The sequence below is a fragment of the Sus scrofa genome, chromosome 3 (assembly GCF_000003025.6).
Source record: "Sus scrofa isolate TJ Tabasco breed Duroc chromosome 3, Sscrofa11.1, whole genome shotgun sequence".
NCBI classification, from domain to species: domain Eukaryota; kingdom Metazoa; phylum Chordata; class Mammalia; order Artiodactyla; family Suidae; genus Sus; species Sus scrofa.
Window position 1 is genome coordinate 16,483,339 of NC_010445.4, and position 18,230 is coordinate 16,501,568.

Genomic DNA, 18,230 nt, shown 5'->3' on the forward strand with positions numbered 1-18,230 from the left:
ATCAGATCCAAACCACAGTTGTGACCTATGCCACAGCTAAAGCAACACTGGATCCTTTAACCCACTGTGCCAGGCCAGGGATCAAACCTGCATCCTGGTGCTGCAGGGATGCCGCTGATCCCACTGGGCCACAGCAGGAACCGCCCCCCCCCCCAATTAGCTCTTTTTAAGAGCAGAACTCAGTCCTAAAAAAAGCAGTATAGTCTAGATTAGACTTGCCTCAACCAAAGTAGCTCTGCTCTTATTCATTTTGTACTGGAATTCTGGTTTTTTTTGGGGGGAGGGGGTGGACTCATGGCATATGTAAGTTTCCAGGCTAGGGGTCAAATTGGAGCTGTAGCTGCCCACCACAGCCACAGCCACAGCCACAGCAGATTCAAGCCACGTCTGCGACCTATATCAGGTCACAGCAATGCCAGATCCCCAACCCACTGAGTGAGGCCAGGGACTGAACCCATGTCCCCATGGACACTAGTTGGGTTTCGTTACCACGGTGCCACTCCTCCACTGGAATTCTAGGTATGACTTTGTTTCAAAAAGGAGTTTAAATATTATTTTGTTTTTAAATTTAAAAAATACTTGTGCCCCATTAAAATTAAAAGAACTGACAATATGAAGTGCTGACAAAGATGTGAAGCAACTGGAACAATTCATTTATAGAGCAGTCATATGTGAGAGGTACAGCCATACATGAATGGTATAAACATCCTGGAAAGCTGGACGTATTTGCTAAAAATATTTAGAAATACATAAAGAGACACCTTATAATTCATAAGTTCTACTCACTGATATATACTCAAGAGAAATGAAAGCTTATGTCCACCAAAGGTAATGTATGAGAATGCTCTTAGCAGCTTTACCCATAATACCCCAAAGCTGGAAACACCAAATGTCAATCAATGAAAGAACGGATCAATAGTGTTATAGTTACATGTTAGGATATTACATAGTAATTTAAAAGAATGAACTATTGTTATATATAATGTTATGGGTGAATCTAAATGTTAAATGAAAAAAATCCAGGCACAAGATAGTAAACATACATGATTGCATTTATATGAAGCTCAAAAACAAGCAAGCCATTGTTTTTGTTTGTTTTTTTCTTTTTACAGCCACACCTGCAGCATATGGACATCCGTGGGCCAGAGGTCGAACTGGAGCTGCAGCTGCGGCCTAAGCCAAGACCACAGCAATAACAGATCCAAGTCGCATCTACAACCTGCACACCTGTGGCAACAAGAGATCCTTAACCCACTGAACAAAGCCAGGGATCAAACCCGCATCCTCACAGAGAGAACATCAGGTCCCTAACCTGCTAAGCCACAATGGGAACTCCCAAGACAATGTTTTTGAACTTCATATGCAACTTCATATCTGCTGGTTACTTTTGGGTTAAGGAGGCTATTGACTGAGAAAGAACATAAAGGAACCTCCTGAGTGCTGGTAATTTTTTATATCTTTATATAGATGCTGAGTACATAAATGTAAGGAGATGTAAACATTCATCAAATTGTGCACTGAATATTTGAGCATTTACTATATGTGTTATACCTTAATTTTTTACAACTCATATAGCGGCAAGAGTCTTGGAATAAGCATTGGAACTTCTAGTTGTAGTTATGCCATATGTGATTCTTGACAAAGCACAGAACCTCAATGGGTCTCCATTCCGTATACTACATGCTAAGTAAGGTCTCTTTCTCTTCTAAAATTCACTGATTTGAAATTTCTAGGAATTTCCTTGGTCTTCATGTTTGCAAAATTACCTTTTCCCAATTTCCACAGAAATATACTTAAGCATATCTCTAATCCTTACTTGGAGAAATCAGGGGCGGGGGGATGCTAATAGGCTTAGTTATCTTAATAGATGGAACGAGCATCAGCACTTCTGGGCCAACATACAATCATATAAGGTAAAATGCTTACCTAGGAATACAGGTGACTAGAAACTACTTATGGTCTATTACTTGGAAAGAACAATAAACTGTGATGACAGGAGCTAAAGCTGTAATTCTCTTTGAATCAATAAAAATCAGCCAGAGAGATAGAAGTGATAATATCTGATAATTTATAATAACTGAAACCTAGCTGCAGAAAAACAGCTGTTCCTTTCAATTATTTATGCAAGGAATCAATATTTACTGTTTAAGTTCTATACTTTGAAAAAAATCAAGAAAACATTTGTTGATGGGGCAAACAGAGCATACATACAAAATACATTGTATTTTCCTTTTTTACAGAGGATATATATTATTTTTATAAATGAAAAGATAGAAAATAAAGTCATAGCCAACTTTTCTTCGTGAGGAAATGCTACCTGAATTTCACAGTAGTTTCCATTTTTATATCCTTATTCTAGATATAAATCATCAAGTCAGGTTGTTAGATCAAATAGGCCACCCTAGCCATCACTTCATGAGAAAGGAAGAAAAATGCAATGGTTTTATAAGTATTTGAATCCATAGTACTCACATGGATTAAGCTTTCAAATTCTGGAGATTTTCTAACCTTTTACAAAAATCAAGAGAAAATGTATCAATCAGATGACAAAAGAAGCACCACATGTAATAAAATGCCATGGAAAAAAGCCTAGCTCATTTAGACCAAAGCACGGATGGCCTTGCCATCTAAATCTGAGTAAATAATTTTGATCTTTCTGCCTCAGTCTTCCTACTTGCAAAATGAAGGGATTGAGTTAGATAAATTTAACCTTTACTTTTCTCCTTCAATAAAATCTCCTAAATGCTTGGAATTCACTACATACTCACCAATACAGTAGATGCTTTTCCTCATACTGACCTTAATCACAAAAGCCAACTACTCTTATTAACAAAAATATACAGAATTAGATATTAGAAGTCACTAAAATTTAATGATGAACATGAAAGCCTGAGGTCCATGAAAAAGGCCCTTCACTGCTCTAAACTGGGTTTGCCTCAATCAAATAAAAAGGACAATTCAGGAGTTCCCGTCGTGGCGCAGTGGTTAACGAATCTGCCTGGGAACCATGAGGTTGCGGGTTCGGTCCCTGCCCTTGCTCAGTGGGTTAACGATCTGGCATTGCCGTGAGCTGTGGTGTAGGTTGCAGACGCGGCTCGGATCCAGCGTTGCTGTGGCTCTGGCGTAGGCCGGTGGCTGCAGCTCTGATTCAACCCCTAGCCTGGGAACTTCCATATGCCGTGGGAGCGGCCCAAGAAATAGAAGAAAAAAAACAAAAAACAAACAAACAAAAAAAGACAAAAAACAAAAACAAAAAAAAAGGACAATTCATAAAGTTTAAAATGAATTAAATAAATGAAAGGGTCTGTAATGAACTGGCTAGAGAATTAAAAAAAAAAAAAAAAAAAAACAACACACCTCACTGATGAAGCTACATCTATTGCAGAAAAGATATACAGTTTTCATATGCTTATATACAATACCTATACACACACACACACACACACATACATTCTGTGCCTGCAGCATGCAGAAGTTCCTGGGCCAGGCATCAAACCCGCACCACAGCAGTGACTTGAGCCACAGCAGTGAGAACACTGGATCCTTAACCCACTGAGCCACCAGGGAACTCCACACACATCTTTATCAGCTGAATACAGGGTCAAGTGAAAAACAAAATATCTACTCACTTTGACAGAGATACTCCCCCAGCTTTCCCAATCATCTCTTCATGGTGTAATACTGAGTGGTTCCAAGGAATCTGGAGGAACTTTAAGAGTGTTCTCATCCACCGTTCAGGATGTAAGACAAGTTGTTCATAGTGAACTAACATGCATTTTTTATAGCCAACCTCCATACACTGGTTATACATGGTCTCTATGGCACGATTCCACTTGGTCAAACAGTCCCTATAGCTGTTCAGGTCAAACCCAGCTATAGTAACTTTTCGAGAAATCATTGAATGTACTGACGCCCGGCCATCTCGGACCATGAGGAGAAATTTGGCATTGGGGAACAACCTAGCAAGGTAAGTTAAGGATTTCAGGGCAAAGGGATCTTTATTACATAAATAAGGGGCTGGCTCCCCATGCTTAACAATGATTTCGAGTAAGAAGGCCTGCATGGCAGAATCCAGCACTTCATCGGTGACACCAGCCTCATCCAAGCGTATTTTCTCTTTACTCGACCGTGACCACATCTGCTTCAGAGCCAGGATTCGAGGAATGACCCTGGTTTCCTCTCCGCAGCGAATATCAGGGTGTGCATCTAGCATGGCCCTCATGAGTGTGGTTCCACTCCGAGGCACACCTCCAATAAATATTAAAGGCATATCTTTGTGATAGGCAAAGGTTTTATTGGCTTTTATGTCCAGGACAGTTGGCACAGTGGTCTTTGCGCTCTCCAATCTGAGGGGCTGGCTGCGTTCCTCTATTCGGTGATGACATTCCATGGCGTGTTGGCCCAAGTAAAATACAGTCACAGAACTAATCACCAGACATGCCAATAGTAAGTTCTGCTTCAGTTTTCCAACCATCTTGATTTGGTAATCTTGCTACTAAACAGATATTTTGCTCCAAAGGATTTTCAGAAAATGTTCAGGCCATGGAGATTCTACTTCATAAAGACGATCAACATCTGACAGGAAAAGGAAAAAGTTATTGTATCATCACGTTAAGATTATTTACAAATTAATTTACATTTTAGCTGGAAAGAAGCTGAAGCAGTCTTAGATGCACTGATATGCTTAGAATATAAGTGTACATAAATGCAAGCAAAAATAAACCAACATTTCTAATCAGAAACAGGGAGTTCCCGTCGTGGTGCAGTGGTTAACGAATCCGACTAGGAACCATGAGGTTGTGGGTTCGGTCCCTGCCCTTGCTCAGTGGGTTAACGATCCGGCATTGCCGTGAGCTGTGGTGTAGGTTGCAGACGCAGCTCAGATCCCGCGTTGCTGTGGCTCTGGCGTAGGCCGGTGGCTGCAGCTCTGATTCAACCCCTAGCCTGGGAACTTCCATATGCCGTGGGAGCGGCCCAAGAAATAGCAACAACAACAAAAGACAAAAAAAAAAAAAAAAAGAAACAGTTTTTTTTGTTTTTGTTTTGTTTTGTTTTTTTAGGGTCATACCCATGGCATATGGACGTTCCCAGGCTAGGGGCTAAATCGGCGCTACAGCTGCCAGCCTACACCACAGCCACAGCAACGCAGGATCCTTAACCCACTGAGCGAGGCCAGGGTTATTAAAACCACATCCTCATGGATACTACTTGGGGTCGTTACCGCTGAGCCTCTAAAGGAACTCCAGAGACAGCTTTTCTTAATGTAACAATTCTGAAGCTATATATCTTGCACAGAATGGAAAAACAAAATTATTTCTATAGTGAGTCAAGCAAATATTTAATATGCTCAAGAATGTTTGGAACCTAACCAAAGACTCGTCCCTAGTATTCAGAGTTTTCTATCTTCAAAAAGTTACTATCTCCACATTCTCCTATAAAGAGAAGTTACAGAAGAAATATACAACCTCCAAATGTTTAACACAGATTCAGTTTATTTATCCAGTAAATTATTTATTTAGGTACTACAGTCCAGATACTTGGGCTTGGCTAAGGATAAACTTTGAAAAGGACAGCAATACAGTGACCCCTGCTCTCAGGAAACAAAGTCTCATGGGCAGAAAGTTATATAAACAATAAAAGGTGCTTTGTGCCTTTGCAGAAATAAGCAAAGGAGACAATGGGAGTATAATGAAAAGGCACAGAGTCTATCTTAGGAAGCTATAAAAGCCTTACAGAAGATAAGGAGGAGTATTCTAAGCAACAGAAACTGGTGTGCAAAAGCACAATGGCATGGCAGAACACAGCATAATTAGGTGACAAGAAGTAGTTCAGGAGAGCAGTTGTATAGGGTACAAAGAAAACTGTCTCTATGATCTAGCCTTCATAGGAACAGATTCAGGGTGGAAGCCAGAAGTGAGGCACTCTGTGCTATAGGAAAACTGACAGAACAGGCCTTCAGATAGTTAAGATTTCATGTAAGGATTTCTATGGGCCCAAATTATTACATCTTCTCACATCTAGAAAAACAAAAATCATTAGCAGTGGCATCTGCACTGGCCATTAGAGAGACAAGGCAGAATGGAGTACCTGCGGGTCAGACATCCAAGGTAATACTAGGAAATATTATGGTAGTAATTTTAAACAAGTCTTCCTATTGCTAAGAACTTAAGGTTTATGCACCCTGTCAGACTTGATGCCACCAGCTGTCCTCAAAGAAGCATCAGCTGGGAGTTCCCCTTGTGGCACAGCAGAAATGAATCCATGAGGTTGCAAGTTCAATCCCTGGCCTCACTCAGTGGGTTAAGGATCTGGCGTTGCTGTGGCTGTGGTGTAGGCTGCAGATGTGGCTGAGATCCTGCATTTCAGTGGCTGTGGCCGGCAGCTGTGACTCTGATTAGATCCCTAGCCTGGAACCTCCATATGCCGTGGGTACGGCCCTAAAGAGCAACAAACAAACAAACAAACAAACAAAAGAGCATCAGCTGGCAACTCAACCCAAGGTTTCCAAGGTTTCCTCTTATAACAACACAAAGGACACAACATGTATAATGACCAACAGCTCATGTTAATTATGTGTTAATACCACATCAAATGTTAAAACCTACTTAGATAAACTACACTCCTCCTTCAACAGTACCAGTATCAACCTATAATCCCAAACCTCTGTTTAATACTACTGTTCTTTTCTTCCTGTTTTCTATAGTAGGAACCTACCATGCCCAGCCACCCAGTACTCGTCATCGTCGTCGTCCTTAGCCAGCAGGAAGTAGCTACAAAAGAGCAGACGGTCGCCCCATCCCATAAAACAAAAAGCTGGAATGATAGGTTCCCAGGAGGATGGAGACAGACCCCCAACCCCCAAACGTGGCTGTTCACCCTGAAGACCTGCTGTTGACAACCTCTCCCAAAATGTGGATGCTCAAGTCCGGCAGCGAGTAACAACGGCGTGCAGAAAACAACCGCCAGGATAGATTAAGCTCCTACAAGGGTTAAGGCCCTCTGTCGCAGGACTCGCCCCCCTACCTACCCTTTCTTTCCCTTCCTTCATCGTTCCTGCCACAAGTTCCCGCCATGAACTCCATCCAGCCACAGATTCCTGCCACAGATCCTTTATAAGCCTAGCGCCTCCTCACAGTCAGAGCTGGCACCACTGAGCTCAGCCCATCCCCCTCTGATGCCTTAATAAATCTTTTTTGCTTTACTAAAAAAAAAAAAAAAAATTTGAACAGAGCATTCTAAACTGAAGGTACACTATGACCAGAGACACAGACGTATAAAAGCAGGGGCAGGGGCACATATATAAAACATACATACTATGTATACGTAAATTTACCCTGAATCTTCAGAGGGCAAGTGTGATGCTGAATTTTTTCTGTCAACCTGGCAAGGCTATGGTGCCTTGTTTGGTCAAACACCAGTCTAAATGTTGCTGTGAAGGTATTTTTTAAGAAGTGATTAACAATTAAATCAACAGGAGTTCCCGTCGTGGCGCAGTGGTTAACGAATCCGACTAGGAACCATGAGGTTGCGGGTTCGGTCCCTGCCCTTGCTCAGTGGGTTAACAATCTGGCGTTGCCGTGAGCTGTGGTGTAGGTTGCAGACGCGGCTCGGATCCCGCGTTGCTGTGGCCCTGGCGTAGGCCGGTGGCTGCAGATCCGATTCAACCCCTAGCCTGGGAACCTCCATATGCCGCGGGAGCGGCCCAAGAAATAGCAACAACAACAAAAGACAAAAGACAAAAAAAAAAAAAAAAAAAAAAAAAAAAAAACAATTAAATCAACACACTTTGAGTAAAGCAGATTATCCTCCAAAACATAGATGAGCCTCATGCAACAACTGAAGTCATTAACAGAAAAGACAGGTTTCTTGAAGAAAAAGGGATTCTCCTTGAGACTGCAACACTGAAGCCCTGCCTGAGTTTCCAGCCTGCTGCCCTGAGGAGTTTGGGGTTTTTTTTAATTTTTTATGTTTTTGGTCTTTTTAGGGTTGCACCTGAGCACATGGGAGTTCCCAGGCTAGGGGTCGAAGAGGAGGTGCAGCAGCCAGCCTACAACACAGCCACAGTAATGCTGTGGGTTAACAATCCAGCATTGCTGCAAGCTGCAGCATAGGTCACAGATATGGCTTGGATCCAGCACTGTGACAGTGGTATAGGCCAGCAGCTGCAGCTCAGATTCAACCTACTAGTCCGGGAACTTCTCCACAGAGGCAGCAGCAAAAAGGAAAAAAAAAGAAAAAAAAAAAAAAAGAGAGAGGAGTACTGATACATGTTGCAATTGGGCTGAACCTTGAAAAATTTATGCTAATTATGCTGAAATATGCAACTCAGATTACATATTGTACATTTCCATTTACAATAAATGGAAAAGGCAAATCTGTAGAGAAAGAAAAATTAGCAGTTGGCTAGGGCTAAGGGGAAAAGGAAGATGGAAGCAACAACCATGTATTTCTATTTGTGATGAAAAAAAATTTTTTTTTTGTCTTTTTTTGGGTTTTTTTTGGCCACACATGTGGCATATGGAGGTTCCCAGGCTAGGGGTCTAATTGGAACTGTAGCTGTCAGCCTGTGCCACAGCCACAGCAACACCAGATTCAAGCCACGTCTGTGACCTACACCACAGCTCATGGCAACGCCAGATTCTTAACCCACTGAGCAAGGCCAGGGATCAAACCCGCAACCTCATGGTTCCTAGTGGGATTCATTTCCGCTGTGCCACGACAGGAACTCCGTGATCAAAATGTTCTAAACTCAGGTTGTGGGAAATTTTATGGTTTGTGGATTACATCCCAACAATACTGTTTTGTTTTCTGTTTTTTTGTCACACCCATGGCATGTGCAAGTTCCCAGGCAAGGGATTGAACCCTCGCCACAGCAGTGATCTGAGCTGCTGCAGTGACAATGCTGGACCCCTAATCTGCTATGTCACAAGCGAACTCCTCAATAACACCAGTTTTTAAAAAAACTACTACACACTTATTAGGATGGCTACAATGAAAAATGCTAACAGAAAACATCCTATCCAAGGATGAGGATAGCTGGCTCTCACACATTGTTGGGGATGCACAATGGTACATCCACTCTGGAAAAGAGTTTGGTAGATTCTTTTTTTATTATTCTTTTTTTTTTTTTTTTTTTTTTTAACTTCTAGGGCCGAACCTGCAGCATATGGAAGTTACAAGGCCAGGGGTTGAATCAGAGCTGCAGCTGCCAGCCCATGCCACAGCCACAGCAACGCAGGATCCAAGCCATGTTTGTGACCTACACAACAACACCAGATCCTTAACCCACTGAGTGAGGTCAGAGAGCAAACCCACATTCTCATGGATACTAGTCGGGTTCATTACCACTGAGCCACAATTGGAACCCCCCCCCATTAATGTTCCTGGTTAACATTATTTAGTGGTGACAGATTCAGTGGTGATAGGAATACATTAGGTAAATAATGGGTTTTACCAAAAAAAATAGAGAAATGATCTTAGAAAAATGATCTCCCATATTTTGCATTTTATGAACATTTAAATATAAACAAAGCAAAGCAAATTCACCTAGTGAAGCAAAGAGTGCTCTTAGGGACATAATTAACTTCAGTAATGGCTGGTTTCATTTTAGATAGTTATAGAGGAATGATTCCTCTAGTACATTCATTTGTTCAGGTGGCTGCATAATGCATACTGCATGAGAAGAGCAGTGACCACTAAGAAATCACCATGAAATTGCGAAGCTTTTTAATAAAATTTAGTACTGTATATACTTTACATTTATTTTATTTATTTTTTTGGCTGTGCCCATAGCACACAGATTTCCCAAGCCAGGGATCAAACTCATGCCACAGCAGTGACCATGCTGGATCCTTAACAGCTAGGCCACCAGGGAACTCTATACTTTACATTTAACTTGTGATATATGTCAGAATCCAAGAGATGACAAGTGACTCAACTTCTTTCAAAAATTACTTGTGCAACAATTCAGAATTCAATTGTACAAAAACAAGATAATTACTTCTCTGAAAACCTCCCTAAGCATGTATCAGATACAAAACAGAATTCATGGAGTGCCTGCTGTGGCTCAGCAGTAACGAACCTGACTAATATCCATGAGGATGCTGGTTCGATCCCTGGCCTTGTGCGTGGGTTAAGGATCAGGCATTGCGTGAGCTGTCACAGACGTGGCTCGGATCTGGCGTTGCTGTGGCTGTGGCCTAGGCTGGCAGCTATAGCTCCAATTTGACCCCTAGCCTGGGAACCTCCACATGCTGCAGGGTGCAGCCCTAGAAAAGACAAAAAAAACAAGCAAAAAAAGCCAACAGAATTCACCAACAGACCTTTAAGTTACTATAGCAGCAACCAACAATATCTATTAACTTTCCATTGAAATACTTCAAATTCCCAGTGAAATACATAAAAGACAAAAACCAGAAATAAATTACTAAGTGTATTTCTTTGTGCAGAAACATACTTGTAAACCATTTAATGACTGCATAATACTTTACTGAAAGGATCTACATGTTTATTTGGCCAATTCTGTATTATTACTTACTTGTTTCAAATATTTCATGACTATAAACAACAGTGATAAGTATTCCTGTATGTACAAATATTTTGGCACACATAATTACTTTCTTACACTGAATTTTTAAAGTAAGAATTGCTAGGTCAAAGGGTGTGGGATGTACTTGATTTTAAAGCATTTAACACATATTTGATTTCTCTCTTTCTTGTGCCCTACCTCCAAATCTGAAAAAAATTCTATCAGCTCTACCTTCAAAATATAGTCAGAATCCAACCACTTCTCAACACCCCCACTGCTGGATGCTCTCCCCAGGTTTACTGAAAGGTATCTACCTTTTCTCCTGCCCCCTAGAGTCTATTCTCAACTCAACAGCCAAAGGGATCTTTTTAAAACCTAAAGTCAGAACATGTCATTCCTCTGCTCAAAGCCTGGTATTATTTTTCAAAATGGGCTTGAAAAGCTTTATTTTAAGACATCCAACACTAAAGCTCGTGTTAAATTTCTCTTTTTCTCCTGATTCTGTCAAGAAATCTCTATAGGCACCAGAAGTGGCACTGACTGAGGCCAAACTAATAATATATCATCATCCCAAAATAGCAGCTTGTTGTTCAAAGTGAAATAACTGAAATTGTACCACCTCACATTAGAGGTTTAATAAGGACTCAAATGAAAGCAACTGCCTCTTTATTAAGGGACAGTTCAGGAGAAAAGAAAACCCTGCCATGTATCCCAGCACACTTGACAGTTGTGTCAATTTACACAGTTTATTTCAAGCACATATTTCTGTTGTATTTTCAATTACACTGTGTTTTACCCCAAGACTCTTAGGGTAAACAGTATGTTCTATCTCCCCTTCAAGACGTCTGAAAGCAAGTGAGAGTGGTCAAAGACTTGTGAGGAATACTAACAAGGAAAAGAAGAGGATTTGGCTTCCCCGGCAACATTCTCATTACTTTTCACTAAATTTGCGAAGCCTCGTTTTACATCTTTCGATGTTTCCTAACGTGGAGAGCCACAGAACCATCGGGTATGAGTGCTAAAGGGGCCTTCAGGTCACTGGTCCAAGGCTCTCACTGTACAGACGTAGAAACTGAGGCCCAGGGAGCACACTCTCCTCACTACCTCTCTAATTTGTACCTCTTCTTCAAAGGTCACTCTTCATTTTATTGCGTATGTTTTACTTGCTCCAAAAGATTTTAAGCTCCTGAAGCTCAAAGACCTTGTCTCTGTCCTGTCCCCCACCACGGCATGCTGAACAAAACACCAGGTCACAATATATACTGACCCTTCGAAAAGCATCAGTTAAACTAACCAAACTGGAAAGAATATGTCTACAGAAGAAAGATGCTGTAGAGCTTGAGGTCCCTACTCGTACCTCGAAATTGATTTTTCTCCAATTCTTGAAAAGTAGCCCTGTAATTTAAGAAGAAAGAACAGCAAAAGCTTCTCTAACCACTGCCCTTATATATATCTGACCACTGTGCACATGCATGTGCACACACACAGGCCTCTCTCTCCACTACCTTAAAGTCCAAATCACGGTATTTTCAGACAAGTAGTATCAATATTTTATCAACTGGGGCATTTACAGGGCTGAGGCTGAGCTAGAAAGGAACTCTAGAAAGTTCAGTCTCATTTTTATCTCCAGGAGAAAGGAAAAGTATTGAAAACACTGCAACAAACATAACTGAAAAATTACTATTAATGACTGTTTTTCCCCAGCAAGCCAAATGAAAGACTCCCAGAAATAAGGCTCTAGAAAAGAAGAGCATTCTGACATTATACTTTCATACCTAGATCTTCACAAATTTTATAAAGGTTTCTAATCAAAACCAGTGCCAGTCAACAAAAGTATGGGTACAGAGGTTGATAGTCAGCAGGCTGTGCCCAAGTCTACTTGTACACACACAGTCCCAGGCACATGCACTCATGAGCACTTCTTTTACAACCAGGAAAGGAGCCATTTTCTACGTCCACAGAGATGCAGGATAAATTTCCCAGCAAAATTATAGGAATAATTTCAATAAGCCCCTAAAAACTTTCTTTCCTTTATTAATCATTAGCTCTTTGCTTCCCATGCTTATTCAGGTCAACCAGTGCAGCAAAGAGCTATAGCCAAAGCCAATTTACCTTCTGTCTAAAGTCCAATCTATAGCTGGCTTCTTTGTTCACTTTTAGCCTTCAATTTTTTATTTTTTCTTTGTCTTTTTGGGGCTGCACCGGAGGCATAAGGAGGTTCCCAGGCTAGGGGTTGAATTGGAGCTATAACTGCCAGCCTATGCCACAGCCCCCAGTAACAAGGGATCCGAGCCACATCTATGACCTACACCACAGCTCATGGCAACGCCAGATCCTTAACCCACTGAGCAAGGCCAGGGATCGAACCTGTGTCCTTATGAATACTAGTCAGATTTGTTTCTGCTCAGCCATGACGGGAACTCCTCACTTTGAGCTTTTTAACATAAGAAAAAAATAATTGTATCATGTGCTTGAACCTGCCAATTAATAAGTGCCCAGGGTTTAGTTTGAATGACAGCTTTGCCATTCAACAGAAATTTCAAATAAACCCACTGTTGTGAAATCAATCCTTTATTTCAGCTCATGGTCAGAGTACCAACATGGAAACATTTTTTTCTAGCCACACACTGGGGGCTGGTGCTAAAACTGCTGACGATAAATGGTAAGAAGACTATGGTACATACAATGACCTCTGGGAGTCTGCTGGGACTCATCTTCATAAAAGGGCAGGGTACAAGAATTTTGTTTTCCATAAACCCCACGGTCAGGGGGGAAAAGAGCTGGTCAAATACTAAGAACTGGACTTAATGCCTCAGACACAAATAGAGACAAGAACACAAGTTCAACTCAAGCATAACATTTTTAAAAGTTCAAATTAAATGAAATGATGTCTGGGAAGTGCTTTAAAAATATCTTTAGACAGGTGTGGGCAGGGAGAGGGATTAGATATGAAATTAGATGACTATGAGTTAATAACTGCTGAAGCTAAACGATAGTTACCTGAAGGCTCAATATAATTTTCTATTTCCGCATATGTTTGAAAATCTTCATAATAAAGAATAAAATAAAATAAAATAAAAAGTTTAAATTACCAAGTTCTAACCTTCTTAGATCTATAAATCAGAGGGCTGTTGTACTCTAGATTCTTCACTTGTCTGTTTAAATCATCCATGAGAGGGAACACAAAGGAAAAAAAATCTGGGAGTTCCTGTGGTGGCTCAGTGATAACAAACCCAACTAATATCCATAAGAATGTAGGTTTGATCCCCGGCCTCACTCAGAGGGTTAAGGATCCAGCATTGCTATGAGCTGCTGTGGTGTAGGTTGAAGACATGGCTCAAATCCTGTGTTGCTGTGGCTGTGGCGAAGGCCGGTGGCTACAGCTCTGATTCAACCCCTAGCCTGGGAACCTCCATACGCCACAGGTGTGGTCCTAAAAAGACAAACACAGAAAGAAAAAGAAAAAACAAATCTGCTCAAATTATATACTCTCATTAAGAAATTCAATTATGCAATTTTTCCACTAACCCCTTAACTTTCAGAATTAACAGTTACCAGAATAGGAAAGGGAGAAGAAAAGATGGCATTGAGATAATGCAAAGGCAGCCTAGTATTAGTCAGAAGACCGTGGCTTTAGTGTGAAATCTGGTTGTTTTTTCTTGTTTTTTTTTTTTTGCTTTTTTAGGGCCACACTTGCGGCACATGGAAATTCCCAGGCTGGGGGTTGAATTGGAGCTACAGCTGCCAGCCTACACCAGTCACAGCCATGCTTTGTTGTTGTTGTTGTTTCTTTCCCACTTGTAATTGGAGTAGAAGTTACCAGAAGTAAGACTGGAGAAAAAATGGCAAAGATAGAGGAACACCTGCACGTTCTCTTCTCTTTCACAGTGCTGTTGTAACCATCAAGTGGATAATTTGGGAAAGGACTTCTAAAGAACATAGGCTTGCGGAGCCCTGCATACACTGGCTTCTGCCCCACCTCCGGTTCACCCCTTAGCATTCCTCCCGTGAAGCCTGCCCCTTTAGGACCACCCGCATCCACACCAGGCACCCGCACACCTGGCCTCTGCCCCTGCTGCTGCCTCCTGCATCCCTTTCTCTTTTATACATGTCTCTTCAGTGCTCTTTTCCCAGCTCCCTCACCCCCAAAATCAATTCTCCCCTCTGCAACCTCAAGCATTTGTAAAAGCACATCGGTCTTCATGCTCATGCACTATATTGTGGTTAATTTACCCCACTAAACTATAAGCTCCTTTAAAGCACAAACTCAAACCCATTCACCATCCATGCAGTGGGGTGCATTGTTATCAGATAAAATAAAAAGCCAGGAATTTACATATAAATAAGCAGCTAATGAAATATGCTCTCTCAAATCACCTTAAAATATTCACAGAATTATCTGAAACAAAGCAAATGATCAACAGATCATGTCAAAAATGAAACAAGGAACTTCAAAAACAAAAACAATGTAATCTTGAGGCCATGAAAAAATTTTGCAATAACAACCATTATTCCAACAGGATTTTTAAAATTGAATCTACAAAATTCATAGCAGATGGGAAAGATAACTTTTCCAAGTCTCTGAAAAGAGTCATACAGACACTAAGATATTAACCAAAAATATTTAACTGTTATGATACTAAAAGTAATCAATGGAACAAAACAGAAAGCCCCCCCCCCCAAATAGCCTCAACTATGCATACAAATACAGTATGTTTCAAAAACAAAACCAAACATCACAGAACAGTCATGCAACATTATTTAATTTATGGTACTGGGTTCCTTCATCCACATTCCTGCACTCACCCTGCTTCCTCTATGGCCTATTTATATTCAGATGCCCTACAACTCTACTTGCAACCAAAACTTCTATGCCAAATCTCAAGACCTGACTATTCAAAAGCCAAGTTCCATTGGGCATGTCAAGTTCAAATAATACCAAATGAGATATATCTTCCCTAGTAAATTAATCCTCTTCAGGAGCTCTTGCTGTGGCACAGTGGGTTAAAAATCTGACTGCAGCAGCTCGGGTTGCTGCAGAGGTGCAGGTTCGATTGCTGGCCTGACACAGTGGATCCAGAGTTGCTGCAACTGCATATGCTGTGGGGTAGCCATAAAATCACAGTTAAAAAAAAATTTTTTTTAAATCAAAATTCTTCAGTTTCTTCTACTGGTAAATGAACCACCTCCTGCCAATGCACAAGCTAAAAATCTGGGAGCCTTTATGTAGTATCTTCCTTAACTTCTCCATACCTAAGTAAGCACTAAGTGGCCCCATTAAACTTTCTCACTAAAACCCCAGACAGCTGACATATTACAATAATTAGAATACTGATCTTTCCTCTTGATGAAAGTATGGTTTCTGTTAAAATATGATTTGACTATATTCAGAAAGACTGAAGCACAAAGTTCACCTCTTGTTTTTCCCTCATCTAATCCTTGCCCTTCGAATCCACCTTCTTCATTGATCAGTCTATTTCATCTGCCTCTATCATTTCACACTCACTGATGAATAAATCTGAATCATATTTTTTTGTACTACCTTAGACTCACTGCAACAAATCAAAAGGTAAAGTAACATTTCTGTCCCAGAAATATTTTACTTATGAGGAAACTGATGCTCAGAAAAAATAAACAACTCACTTAAGGCATCAATTCTTGGCAAGTTGTTGACCAAGTTGGAACCTAGGTCTGACTCTAAATTTTTTTTTTTTTTGTCTTTTTCCTTTTCTAGGGCCACTCTTGTGGCATATGGAGGTTCCCAGGCTAGGGGTCTAATTGGAGCTGTAGCCGCTGGCCTATACCACAGCCACAGCAACTCAGGATCTGAGCCACGTCTGCAACCTACACCACAGCTCACGGCAATGCCGGATCCTTAACCCACTGAACGAGGCCAGGGATCGAACCCGAAACCTCATGCTTCCTAGTTGGATTCGTTAACCTGAGCCACGATGGGAACTCCTGACTCTAAAATTATGATGGCTATTCCATGGAGCTTCCCAGATACTGGACTTGGCATAAACATAAAGCTATGCATACAATAAGTATGGCACAAATGAAGTGACTTTAAGACTATCTGATATTATTATAAGACTTTTATTAGGATATGGTTTTAAAAATGTACCTAGGATTTCCCACTGTGGCACAATAGGATGAGCGGTGTCTGTGAAGCGTTGGGTCATTGGGTCACAGGTTTGATCCCTGGCCTGCCTCAGTGGGTTAAGGATCCAGCAGTGCCACAGCTGCAGCATAGGTTGCAAGTGCGGCTCAGATCTGATCCCTGGCCTGGGAACTCCATATGTTGTGGGGCTGCCAAGCAAAAAGAAAAAAAAAGTACACAACTTTTGAATTAAAATATTTCTATCATCTCAGACCTAATTAGAATGATCAAAGAGGGAGCTCCCGTTGTGGCTCAGTAGTTAATGAACCCAACTAGGAACCATGAGGTTGCAGGTTCCATCCCTGGCCTCACTCAGTGGGTCGAGGATCCAGCGTTGCTGTGAGCTGAGGTGGGGATCGCAGACGCGGCTCAGATCTGGTGTGGCTGTGGCTGTGGCACAGGCCGACGGCTACAGCTCTGATTAGACCCCTAGCCTGGGAACCTCCATGTCCCGCAGGTGCAGCCCTAAAAAAAAGACAAAAAAAAAAAAAGAATGATAAAACTCTAAATCTATGCATATATTTTGCTTTATTTGCATAAATGAACAGCATGCATTTTTGCACTTTCTGCAAGCTCCTGATGATTTCATCTAGATGGGATTTAAAATGGAAAGCTAGGAGTTCCCTGGTGGCTCATGTGGCAAGAAAAAAGAAAATGAATGGAGAGCTAGATCTGGTCCTAAGAGATTATAGACATACCTGGAAGCTGAAAACTAGCATATCAAGCAGCTCTACTTCTCCTATGTTTGTTTGTTTGTTTGTTTGTTTGTCTTTTTAGGGCCACACCCGTGGCATGTGGAAGTTTCCAGGCTAGGGGCTGAATCAGTACAGCTGCCAGCCTACATCACAGCCACAGCAACATGAGATCTGAGCCACGTCTGTGACCTACACCACAGCTCACAGCAACACTGGATCCTTAACCCACTGAGCATGTCCAGGGTCCTCACAGATACTAGTCAGGTTCATTACTGCTGAGCCATGATAGGAACTCCCTTTCCTCTGTTTTTTGCTGGTTTAGTTTTGCTTTAGCACAGTCACTCTCACATGTAAATAAGTTCCCACTTCTGTCAAGAGAAATTATACCTGGCTCAAAGTTACTCAGAGCTGAAATTTTGTGATCTTCTCTATAAAAAGATGAGTATCAAACCTTTGATTAGAAACTACTATTGGAGTTCCCATCATGGTTCAGTGGAAACAAATCTGACTAGCATCCATGAGGACGCAGGTTCGATCCCTGACCTCATTCAGTGGGTTAAGGATCTGGCACTGCTGTGAGCTGTGGTGTAGGTCACAGACACCGCTCGGATCCCAATGTGTGCTGTGGCGTAGTCCAGCAGCTACAGCCCTGATTCAACCCCTAGCCTGGGAACCTCCATATACCGTGGGTGCGGCCCTAAAAGGACAAAAGACAAAAAATAATAATAATAAAATAAAAAAACAAAAACAAAAATTACTATTATAACAATCTCTATGGAAAAAATTGAATTTTGCCTTTAAAGTCTCATTTTCCTGTACTTACCAAGGACTATATAGCATAGTGTGT

General features: G+C 41.3%; 1 protein-coding gene across 5 annotated transcripts in view; it reads right to left on the bottom strand.

The window, feature by feature from the left end:
- The window catches only part of TPST1 (tyrosylprotein sulfotransferase 1), a 118,182-nt gene that overhangs the window by 75,732 nt on the left and 24,220 nt on the right, over positions 1 to 18,230 (bottom strand). For 4 of the 5 annotated variants that reach the window (XM_021085683.1, XM_005662003.3, XM_021085684.1 and 1 more), the window contains exon 2: positions 3,630 to 4,575. In XM_021085683.1, the coding sequence (XP_020941342.1) occupies positions 3,630 to 4,474 (845 nt within the window). In that variant the 5' untranslated portion in view covers positions 4,475 to 4,575. 5 annotated transcript variants of the gene reach the window in all.